The sequence below is a fragment of the Lathamus discolor genome, chromosome 2 (assembly GCF_037157495.1).
Source record: "Lathamus discolor isolate bLatDis1 chromosome 2, bLatDis1.hap1, whole genome shotgun sequence".
NCBI lineage: Eukaryota > Metazoa > Chordata > Aves > Psittaciformes > Psittacidae > Lathamus > Lathamus discolor.
Window position 1 is genome coordinate 21,658,679 of NC_088885.1, and position 12,584 is coordinate 21,671,262.

Here is a 12,584-nt window from a genome sequence, read left to right on the forward strand (position 1 = left end):
TCTTATCTACTGTAACAAATTCCTGATTATAAATCACAAAAAAATAGGACAATTCTGTTATTAGGAAAGAAAGGAGGAACCAAGAACATCTGGCTCTGCACAAATAACTTCTTTGACACTGGACACCTCACTTATCAGTACGAGCCTCATTAAAACAAGGAGATAATCCTTTCATCATCCTTTGCCAATGCAGAGTATAGCCGTTTGGGAAGTGTTTCCTCACAGTAACTACAGCAACAGACCCCTGATCTCAGCTAAGGCTTCTATCTATACCTTTCTATGAAACAACTAATAAAGAATCAAAATATTTTCCCTGCCAGATATCTAAATCACAGCTCTTTCATGTCTGTTTCTTTACAGTATGACCAGTGCTTTGGTCAAGCTTTGATCCACAGGTCAATCACAGAATGGTTTGGGTTGGAAGGGACCTCAAAGATAATCTTGTTCTAATCCCCCACCATGGGCAGGGACACCTTCCACTAGACCAGGTTGCTCCAAGCCCCGTCCACCGTGGTCTTGAACACTGCCAGGGATGGGGCAGCCACAGCTTCTCTGGACAACCTGTGCCAGGGCCTCACAGGCGGAAAGTTGCAAAGGAAACTGTTATGGAGAATCAAGGAACACCACCACCAAAAGTCTGACTGTCCCAACTGGCACCCAGATGGGCGCTGGGAAAGCTTCGTTCACAAGTCACTCTTCAGGAGACACTTCTGTGAAAGCAGGTCCTCTGAACTGACCTGAAAGCAGGTCCTTCTGAATCCCCTACTCATGTATCATGGTGTATGGAACTAAAAAGAAATCAAAATTTTGACTGGGAAGGTCAAGTGCTTTCTTGTGATTGATTAATGTGGAAACCTTTCTGTCTCAGATGCAGCTAATGCTTGTAAATCCCTGTCTGTGTATTGTTATTCAATGCTCAATTCAATTCGAAGTGGTCTTAAACCAAAACTTGCCAAATCTGCCACTGCCCAAGAATGGAATTTCCTCTTTGGGCTGGCACAGTCAATGGAAGCATACTTGAACACATACTCGATTCGAGAAGGTTAGAAACCCTTTGGAAATCATATGAAATGTGCTGCTTCTGTATTACAACACCAAGAGACCAGTTGTGGTCTGTATGGGGAAACAGCACAGCTCTCAAATGTCCAAAAGCAAGTGGTGCAAGATGGCGTATAAGAGTCATCTTGCTCATATGCAAAAGCATGTGAGCACTGATGGAAATATGTGTAAACTGTACATCCCGCCCAGTGCATGACAGCACATAGGGGAACTTAGTGTAAGGACAACCATTGCTAAATTACCAGGTTTTCATTCAAGGGAAACTGACTCAGAACCAGATCTGATTTCTTTCTGATGATCATCCCTGCCTCCTCCCTAAGTACTACACTGATCAAGGTGTGTTACCAAAGCCACTTTCATACCCATCTCTCTGAATACCCTGGATTTTTTTCCTAGTGTTGAGTAAACTAATTCTAAGCTGCAAGGGGTTTTTGAGAGAAAATTTCTCTCACATTACTCTAGTCAGCACTACAAGGTCTAACATATTCTACTAATTTTAAAAAGAGGTTTGCGACAAAGACTAAAGAGTTTCAGAATCATTGGGTTCCCAATATCTTTCTGTTCTCACCTGATGACATGAGCAGAACAGCCTGAAGAAGGGCGACCTCGGTGTCATCCAGGTTAAATGAAGAAAGAGACATACCCAGGTCAAAAATGGCATCAGACACTACGCCAAGACCCCCGTTTTTCAGCTGGCCCCTTGTTACTGCCATCTCTCCATTCAGTGTTAATGTCTCACTCTCGGGGTCATAGCGAACTGCTGCTCGGAGGGACATTATCTCCATACAGCAGCCTTTCAGAAGGATGATCTGGTCTTCACATGGCAGCTGCAGAAATTATAAACAGTAAAGGAAAAGATATGTTTTCCAAACTGAGTTGGTGTTACAACCATAATAAATCCATAAGCATGAAGTTGTGGTCCACCCCCCAGGACACTACCTTGCATAGTGCAGCTACTCTCCAAACACATTGCTGACTGACTGCACCACACAGACCTTCAGGACTCATACTCCTGCTTTCAAACACTGCAGCAGGTTAACATCCCCCCACACCATTAGGAACTTCAGTGATGACACAGCTATAGGCAAGTGGTCCTGGGCAAGATCCTCCAGGCAAATCAAGCTGTTTCAGATGCTGAGGTGAAGTGACACAACTTGCAAATGTGCTGCTCTCTGTGGAACCACTCAGCTTGTGGGAGCATTATAAAATTAAACCCAATAAAACTCCAGAATGTAGCTGTCCATTTTGCAGAAGATTTAACAAAGTGTGAATGGAGAAGCAGACCTGTCAGGTGCCAGGTTAGTGGTAACATATACTATTGGTTTTGTCTCTCATTGGGGTGGATCTCACTGAGATGGCTGAAGGGGTCACTGTTCTCAGCTGTTTTCCCTTCTTTCTTCTACTCCTGAACTCCCTCAGCTTAAAGCACAGCATAACAGAATAAAGTACAATTGGAGCTGGTACAGACCTCAGCCATCCCAGTTAAACTCACTGCCAGCCATGCTTATTTTTTACCTGGCCAGAGTTAAAACCAGACATTTGGAAGGGTCTGTACGAGTGAAGAGGTTTTAAGGAGTGAAATAAATTCTTGTCTCTAGGACAGATACCTCAATCACTGAATAGGGCAGGTACTCTAATTCTCACTGCCCATTTAAACAACAGAAAACTTAAGCTATATTTAGCCTAGTAAGGCTAATCTCCCTAGGGTCCCTGTATTATTGCTGGACAGACAGAAAATCTATGGTTTAACTTCAGCTTTTACACTGGTGCATAAGGCACGATCTTCAGGGCATGTGGCTAGACACGTCTTTTCCACAACATCAAAAAAGGTAAGCTGTCTGAACTGGTGGAAATAGGTTCTGTATTTATAAAGTACTATCAGGATGCAGACACATTCTGTAAATCATGCCTTTATGTTTTCATAGGTAGTTTAATGATAGCAAAACCCACAAGACTATTTTGAGACTGCCTCTAACAGTCTCAAACAGCAATGGTCACATAGATGAAAAAGCAACTCATTTCTACTTGGCTTGAAAGGAGGCAAAAATCCATCAATTTCTGATTCACACAAAGTTACTATATTTACCCGTTTCACAAATCAAAATGAAAAAATCCTCACCAATTACAGGTTTACATGGCAACTGTGTACTCTCAAAGCAAGTACATTGATTTGGTGTAAAATGGTGCAGAGTGGATGCCAGACAGCTATCCAACTCAAGTGGAAGGCTGTTCCCTTTTACAGAACAGTTTTAAGCACAAAGCTAGCCACAGTCAGTAAAAGGAGTTGAATCATGCAGCTATTTTTCCAGCAATGGCAACTTCAGGTGTGAAGTGTTTGGTACACAAGAAGAATGACTCATCCTGTGCAGGGCAAATCACCTTCTCTGCTGATTGCACTCAGCTCAGCAGCAGTGTATGGAAGGCTACACAGGCACAGTGGCAATCTCACTACCCTATGAGAGTGCCATTGTGCCATTGTTTGGTTTCTGAGACTGAATTAGGGAAAGAAATAGAGCAAGAAATGAAATAATATTAAATAAAATTAAAAGGGGACAAAAAGGGAGGCAAAGGATGAGAAGGGGAAAAGAATGGAAGAGTGGGAAAGGGAAGGGAAGGGAGAGCAGAGAGAAAGCATACGAGAAGGAAAAAAAAAAGGGACCTTAAGAATAAAAATAAGGAGAAGGAATAATGGTGGAAAAGAGACAGATAACAACACGGAAGGTATTTCATGATGCTTTAGCTGTTTTTTTTAGTAACTTAAACCAATGAGAATTTCTCTTCTTACTTGAACCTTCTTAAAACTTCTTTATGATCATGGTGTTCTGACTATGTCTGTCATTCATCTGCTTTCCTAATTCTGAAGAATACATGTGACGCAATGCCAAGTCTCTAGCCTTATTTGCCAGTGGCAGCAGTCACCAAAGACAGGGGGTTGAATGTCAGTTCTGTTCCCAGCTACGCAGGTTTTAATGCTATCTATGGTCATCAATTGAGCATTGCTATCACCAGAGCACCTTCCAGGAGTGAGGTCAACAAATGTGACTGATTATTTGTTACATGTTGTCCTTTCCCCTTCTCTCTGCAGGGAGAAAAAGCAAAAGGCAGGAACCTGAGGTGCTCACCCCTGCAGTACATATTGGCAGCCAGCACACGTGTAACTGCAGCCCCATGGAACTGAGCTGAGCACCTCAGGTTCCTGCCCTTTGCTTCTCTGCTTCAAAAAGGAGCAAACAGTTGGTATTTTCTTTATGCTACAGCAGGATCTATTTGACAACTTGGATGAGAGCTGTCCTACTCCTTTGTGTTCACAGGTTGGTCCTCACTCTGCTATCACACCTTGCTGTATATGGAAAAATAACAGGTATATCAACACCTACATCCCACCAGCAAACACCAAATCAGAGGAGACAAATTCCCTCAGACACTGAATGCTGCAGTGGCCTCTTGATCTATGGACACATTCCCTGCATTTTAAAATCTTTATGCTTGGCCATTACTTCATGCTTTCTTGGCTGATGGAGCCAATGCTGAGGTTAGCCAGGGAGAGCTATTTAACTTGTCTGATGGAGCTAATGCTGAGGTTAGCCAGGGAGAGCTATTTACACTATGCCAACTATTGATATTTACCTCTTCTTGTGCTGTAGGTGCCAGAGGACATAAATAGCTTTCCTTGACTGACCTTAAAGGAAAGCTGCCAGCCACAGAAGAGTAAAATGCTATGGCTGCCTTAAACTTCCTTCCTGAATGATGTTTAGTTGTGAAGAAGAAACACTGTTCCTGAGTTAGGAAGCCAAACGTTCATTGACCATGGTCACTCCCATTTTGAATATAATTCACCACTGGCATTTCACCAGTATTGTTGAGTGTTGCTCTGCATTGTGGGCAAGCAAGCAGGCATTCTTCCATGGCTGGATTGCGGATATTTCCATGTTAAAACGTTATTAAGATTACTAAGACTAAAATATTACGCCAGTTTGCAGTTCCAATACATTTTTTTAACTTAGGAAAAAAATATCATCACCATTGTGCCTGGTCCTTCAATAAAGCGATACCTCAAGTGTAAATGAGATCAGCCTAGGGCCTCTGTATTCCTAATGTGCAATTAAGTCTACTTGAGTCTATTTACTGTGTATTTTACATGTTAGTATCTACCTGTAATAACATTCCATTACTTTTACAGACTCTTTTATGCATAACTTCCCTGTTTAGGAAAAGCATTCCTAGAGAACACAACGAGGCAAGTGCTATTCCTTGATAGGGATGCTTTCTGAATTTGAAGGATTTGTTACTGTGTAGACCTAACTCCACTATACTGTACCGGCCAAGGAGTCATAAAGCACAGAGGGAACTGTGTGCTGGGAGATCTGATTAAAGAATTCAAAGATGCTTCTGGACAGTCGTTTTTTGCTCATCTGTTCTGTTCAAGGCTGCCTCTAAAGACACATTTGATTTCCCAATGAACCACAATGACTTCTACATGAACAAAATCAGGACTTCAGTAATCACAGGAAAAAGAAAACCCATAAAATCCCACATGATTCTAGTGCCATCTATGTCAAGTCTCTTTAATTTTACTAATCTTAAACATAGTGATTTTTTTTAGTTCTGTGCCAGGAGGATTTTGGATAGTTTTTAACAACAGGTATGTACATGAGGAGTGCAAGGAAGTCTTCTTACCTCACAAAACATAGGCAACTTTTTGGCAAAATCCACCACTCTTGTAATCGCTGGTGTGATAATTTTTGTAAACTGGCTGAAGGCTTCTAAATCCACTTTCCCACCTTCTGGGGCATTAACTATTGGTGCCTGACCAATATCTTCCGGCTAAGGATATAAACAGATATATTTAAAGGATCAATCTCTCTTACAGCAACTATTTCATACGCTAGAAAGTCCTGCTTGGCAATGGAAGATACACTGAAATGCAAAACACCACAATTTGCTTTGTAAGTAATGCCCATTATGCCACCTTTTGTTTGTAAGGCATTTGTGAAAGAGGTGACTGCACAGAGAGATGGGCGTGTAGAACGCCGCTGCCCATCCTGTGTGGGCAGCTGCAACAGTGTGCACATGCGGTTTCTTCCTTGTGCCTGTATCTGAGTAATTTTGTGGGTATAGCTTATATGCAATTTTTTTTTACTTAAAAATGTAGGCTTGTTCTTGGTTCTTACAGGTGCTGAGAACTCTCTCTAGAAGAAAAGGGAGCTGAGGTGGCTTATTATTCCTGAGAAGATGCTGACAGCTCTGCAGAATTGGGCTCTTCACACACTTGAAGTTCTGAAATCCTTACCAGAACAGATTGCCTGGCATCACAGAGCTCCAGGCAACAGCTAAGGCCTGTTTCTAAAACTAGGCTAAACCAACTGATGACTAAGAATTGTCTAACACAAAGTCAGTCTGGATAAAGTGACTGGAATTCGAGCTTGTCTGTGTAAAATTTTGGTTGAAAATCACCTTCTGCATGACTTCAGCCCCAGGTTTCTCCAAAAGGTGAAAAAAGAATTAATTCCATAGGGATCTACAATGAAATAGTTTCAAGCAGAATGTGATGAGTGTTTCTTTATTCCAATTCACTTGAACTTGTTCACCTGGTTTTTATGACAGCGCATCAATGTTCCTGTGTATTTTAAAAACACGCATATCAAAGCTGTTCTGCTCCCTAAGTGTGGCTTTGTGGTTGTAAAAGACCTGCCAGCTGCCATGCAGAGGTTTGATTTTGTTCACATCAGAGAGCCAAAAACTGGATAAAACTCAGAGAAAGTGGCCTTTAAGACTTCCTGACATTTATATAAGGGCACTTGAACAGGGGAGGTGCTGAAAGTGCTGTCTGTAATAAAAACTTGTGCTTGGCTATTATTTTAAAGCAACACATCATAAAAGATCATTACACAGCTCTGTCACCAATGTGAATCCAAATCTAATTTCTTGCAAGAAAAAAACTCAGCAATGTGTTTTTAAAGCAAGCTCCAAGTGTAAAAGAACAATGAAGAGGACTGGGCTCAATTATCTGATGGGTCCCAATAAGAAACTAAAATAATCCCAGTTGTAGGTCCTCCCCTCCCTGAATTTTGGGAAACGAAACCAGATTGTCTGTGTGCTCACGATAAATAACCTTCATCACTTCCAAGCAAGAAGACCAAATGCTTAAAAACATGCATAACATTGTTAGGGAATAAAAGATAGAACTCAGCATTTTCTTGGGAAAGGCGAAAGAAGTCAGGATTGCTAGCTAAAGCTAATAAACTCCAGAGGGGCATGCAACTGAAGGGCTCTTGCCACCTAACTCACCTCAGTAAGAAAAGAGGTCCAGACCTCAAAGGAGCTCCTGCTGTTGAAGTACCAGCCTCAGCTGCCTAAGGACCGACCCACAGCTCCTGGGACATGCAAGTCAGCTCCTATTGTTCTTCAGGAGCTTGTGGCTGGGGCTTTTGAAGTCCTTCACCTGGGCTCAGTATACTGTTATGGACTTTTCCTTCTACGCTCACTGCAATGTGTCAGCAAGCTTCATATGCTTGCCCTGAAACCACCGCATTTCAGCATGTAAGCACTGCAAAGAACCAGGAGGACCTGCAGTGAGGGCTGCACCAAGAACAGTTTGGTCTAACCTAGGAACCAGCTGTGGAAGTCACAGCTGGTTTCTGAGCTGCCCATTACAACTGCCCCTCCTGCCTCTGCTCCATTCCTCCCTTCTCTCATATAGCTCTGTCATCGCTTCACCTCATGCTCTGCCACTGGGCACCCTTTGCTGGAGGCTTGCCCTCCACTGTGATTGTTTTCAGAGCCTGAAGTCCCTCAGTGAGAACATTTTATGTGGTCCAGTGTATTCATTCCCAGCTCCAGTGTCAAGCTGCCCAGGCTTTATCCTGAACCAGGCAATACCCAAAGTACAGCCCTCCTGTCTAAGCAACCAAACATACTATTGCAGCTGCTTCTTGGTTTGCTAAAACCAGTGCCACAAACAGTGCTGTGCAGCACCACTGGAAAGTGCTCTGTTGCTTCTTGCCATTGTTTGCTGGCTGTGGTTTCCCCACTGCATGCTACTACAAATATGGAATTCATATAGAAACTTAAGACAGTGCCACTGGAATTAACAAATCACTATAAAAGGGATCAGCTGGTTTGAACATATAACTTCTCTAATCAATTGAACCGTGGGTCAAGATTCCGATAGTGAATGAAGCAGCAGGAGCCTAGGCTTGCAGAAAATGGGTATTCTCTATCTGATTTGCTATACACAGACTGTTAAAGACCCTTGGGTATTCCTGAAATGTGGTCTATAATCCCTCTTTCTGTGCTGTATCAGCATCTTGGATTCTGCACTTATTTCCTTTAAAAATCAATTTAGAAAAATCAAATAAATCCTTTTTTAAGACTGAGCATCACAAATCACCATTTACTTTCTGATCCTTAGTTACAGGCTGAATGAAAATTTAAGTCATCTTGTAGTCTGCAATCCCAATGCTATAGTGCATGTATCATCCTGCTTTCACTGAAATTAGTTTTCTTTGCCAGATTTATTTTAATTAACGTGTTTACTTTGAAGCAAGAAATGAAAAACCATGAGTTATTAGTAAAAAACATCAGCTTTCTCTTAAAACTTTGCATTGTTTTAAGACTTAGAATATGTTGCATAGTAGTTCCTAATATAGACAATTATCCCTAAATACATATATAATATGCTACTGTTGTCAGTCAGGAGTGAAGCAATTCTTCTACTTTTTCTTATAATAGCACATTAAGATTATCCAGCTGAGTAAGTCTTAACTTAGCAACACGCTGTTTGTCTGTCGAAATATGTGGTCTAATCAAACCCTGAACTTCAAAGCAAGAATAAGCAAGCAGTAACTATAAAAAATCATCCCTTTTTCATAAACATCAATACACTGGCAGTTATACCCTCTTTGGGGTTTCAAAGTTGGGAAGGAATTAGAAGTTCAGGAGAAAGAAAGGAACCCAGCTCCAAGAGCAGTGTAAAAAGCTGCAGTCCTTACCAGAAATTTCCTTTTCTGCTTCCAATGGCTTCCTTGTGCATTGGTGGCCACATGTGCTTCAGTAACAATTTTGATGAGCTCCCATTCCTCATTTGTTGGCTCTGGTTTGTGCCCAATAGTTTTCTGCAGCTCTTCCCGACGTCTCTTCTCTCGATTTTCTTCTATCAGCTTCCTCTTTGCCAACCTCTTGCTGTCATCCAACACCACTAGCAGGGTAAAAAGCATAAAGAAATGGAAGGAAGCTCTTAAGCCTGTCTGAACCTTGGTCTTTTCTATGGCTGAGGTAGTAAATGGTTATAAACACCTTAACTGATCAGTAAAGAAGTACTTTGGTAAGACCTGCAGCTGACACAGTTTGGAGGGAGACACAAGAGAACTTATTTTCTCAGATGCCTGGATTGCAAAGAATGACTTACCCTTCTGGTAACATTTTGTTAACTGCCATTACCTTCAGTTACTCATTCTGCCTATAAAATTTATACATAAAAGCCTTCTAAGGACTCAAAGTGCTCCCATAACAGACTTGCAGTAATCCATGATGGGAAAGATACACTTTTGTTTTCTTTGAAGTAGTATCAGCATGCTAACTGCTCTGAACTGTGTAGAATCTTCTTGTAAGCCAGCAGAAGGTAATGTGGATTTAAGAAATTGGGAACACTTATTCACATGAGGCTCAATTACCTGCTGCATGACACAATCAGAAACACTCTGCCTTTGGCCTTTTCCTCAAACCTTACAAATGGTAACATTCTGTAGCACTCCCCTTGCTCCCCACTATTACCAGTGATGCCAGACAGACAGGTCCCAGGGGTGCACATCTGTGACCACCACTGAAGGTTTTATCCCATTTCCGAAGCAAATGTGAGTGGTCCATTCAAACTGACTGGCCCGCTTTTGCAGAGGAGGACCATTCTGATTCACAGCTGGTGGTGGGCAGGCAGGCGAGAGAAACAAAAGCCCTGCTTACATGCTCCCATTCACAAGTTTGAACTCAAAGGTGGTAGAAGCCCTTCCTGAGTTGGGGAATAGCTGGCCTGTCTGCTGTGCTCCGTGATAGCTCCTTTGGCTGTTCTAAGGGGGTGCAGCCCACAAAGGCCACAGCAGCTTTATGGTAATGGCACCTGCAGGTCAGCACCAGCCTCGGAGAAACTTCTTACTCCATACATCCACTACCTGTCTGATGCTCACCACTGCCTGCTGCATCAGACTGGGCTGAATGTGAAATGGTGACCCAGGGTTACCTACCCCCTCTCCCGAAAGTCTACCCGGCTAAAAGGAAATTGTGTTATTTCTTCTATTTCCCTCTTGACAGAAGTCACTGTTATACATCACATTAACAATGAGAAATACTAAGTTAGAGTGCTTTTCTGTTGTTTATTAGACCCGATTTCCTGTCAGTCCTTCTGTAGAGGATTACGCCAGCAACAACCATTAACATCAATGCACAGGGGGACTCATGACTTCCTCCCACTTGCACTAATTGAAGTTATTGGTATAAATCCCTGTGCAGTGGCAGAAAAAGATGACCCCCTAAGGGTTAATCTTACAGACATATTTTCTATTACTTTAGAATTAGAGTCGAGTCCTTTGCAGCAGATAACTTCTTCAGGGCTAAAAATAAAACAAACAACTGCAGGATGACTCATACAACGACATGCATTTTCACATCCTCCAGAATTTTCTAAACAAGATGCTTTTTTCTTAAGCAAAGTGTCCATTCAGATGTACTTCTCCCTCCTCTCCTCCAGGGAGTGAACATTCCTACTGTTACTCAGCCTGGTAGGGCCAGGAGAAGGTGCAGTCTGGAGAAGGGTAAACAAAAAATTACAGCCTTATGAGAGTGGTTTGACGCAATGGACAAAAATCCCCGCTACGAGTTATTAAAAAAGTGCTGGCAGTTCTGCTCTACTTTAACAAGATTCAAACCCCAACATACTTTAAGCTAACACACACATTAAAAAAGAAAAAAGAAAGAAAAACAGACAAATGTACTTACAATCTGTTGCCATGCCAACAAAGATACATTTTTTGAAGCGACATTCCTGGCACTGATTTCTTGTTACTTTGTCTATCACACATTTTCCTTCATATTTACAGGAGTAGGTTGGATGGAGGTTTTTCTGAATGGTTCTTCTAAAAAAACCCTAAGTGCAATAAATAAGTACATTTGAAAGCATTAGCATTGCACAATTTTTTCTTTCAAATTGGGAGCCACTTTTCTTTGGTAGAAATGTACCTAAGAATGCAAGATAACATACTTCATTCCATGAAACTCTCATAGAGGAAAACTAATTTTATAGTGTATGGCATTTCTTATCTGAGTTTCACAAAATATTTGCTCCCTAAAAACTAAAACCACATAGAAATTGTAAAGGCATAAGTAACACTGTCTTGAGGGACAAATAGCGTCTGCATGTCTTCTTGAAATAATGTTTCTGTGTGTTGAATTTTTTTGCATTTGAACTAGACAGTTTATTTTGATCCCCTTTCTAAATTACATAATAATTTAGAGGGATATTAAAGAGACATATACATACTTTTAATTAAAGAGCAGATTCTGCAAATAGTAAGAACAGTGGTGTGTTTGAGCCGCTGTAGGATTAAGAACAAGCAGTTCTACTCCTTTCTTTCCATTGAAGCCAAAAAAACCCAACCAACCAAATCTGCGTAAGACTAAGAACTTTGCAAGCAGCTCATAGACCCTGGCCTTAGGTAAGGAAATCAGCTAAAACTTCTGTCTGAACATTGCAGATGTAATCCTGGTACTAATTCCAACATCACTTTTCTCACTGACTTCTGCAAGAGTTGGATAAACTTCCAAAACCAGCAAGATATGGACAAGATAAGCGCTAAAGCAAGAAATGCAGACTTTAATTTCAAGTTTCACCATTGTTTGAGATTGCCTGCATCCAGCAGTGCAGCTTGCAACTGCCTTGACATAAAGAACACACTGGGACCCTGGTCCTGTCTGACTGAGGCCACTGAGAATGGCTTTGGTTTCAGTGCAAACAGCAAAATTCAAGGGAGATTTTACCTAATAAATAGCCTCTTCAGTGGGGATTTTATATAATGAATGGTCTCTTCACAAAGCAAAAGTTCTGGTTTTAATCATGTTAAATAACACCTGGTAAAATCGTATAGCAGTGTGTAATTTCTGTTAACAGAGGATGTTGTATTAATATGTATGGATAAATCTGTACTTCAGCTTGAGCTTCTAATTCCTGTGAACACAATAAAGAGCCTTGTCCTCATTAGAGTTTTAGTTTACATGATCCAACTTGAGCTAAGAGTGCAACTTTTTCTTCCTTAATAATGATAAGACATGAAAACTCAATTAAAATGAGTTGCATAAAGCATGTATGTGAGCCTTTGCCAGACTGGGATCCATTGGGTTGAGCCAAAATCCAGAAAATCACAATCAAGATGCCCTTACATGACGTTTGGCTCAGGTCTCAAACTTTCATCTACCCAACAGCTGGATTTGGATCCACTCTCAACCCTGTGACAAATTCCTAGAGACAGGACCTGTCCCCC

The 12,584-nt window shown here is 41.4% G+C and overlaps 1 protein-coding gene across 33 annotated transcripts in view; it reads right to left on the reverse strand.

The window, feature by feature from the left end:
- THRB (thyroid hormone receptor beta) overlaps positions 1-12,584 on the reverse strand; it is a 173,229-nt gene that overhangs the window by 5,622 nt on the left and 155,023 nt on the right. For all 33 annotated transcript variants that reach the window (XM_065666108.1, XM_065666104.1, XM_065666093.1 and 30 more), the window contains 4 exons: positions 11,047-11,194; positions 9,051-9,256; positions 5,737-5,883; positions 1,628-1,886 (listed from right to left, as the gene is read on the reverse strand). In XM_065666108.1, coding sequence (XP_065522180.1) covers positions 1,628-1,886; positions 5,737-5,883; positions 9,051-9,256; positions 11,047-11,194 — 760 coding nt within the window. The remainder of the gene's footprint in view (positions 1-1,627; positions 1,887-5,736; positions 5,884-9,050; positions 9,257-11,046; positions 11,195-12,584) is intronic.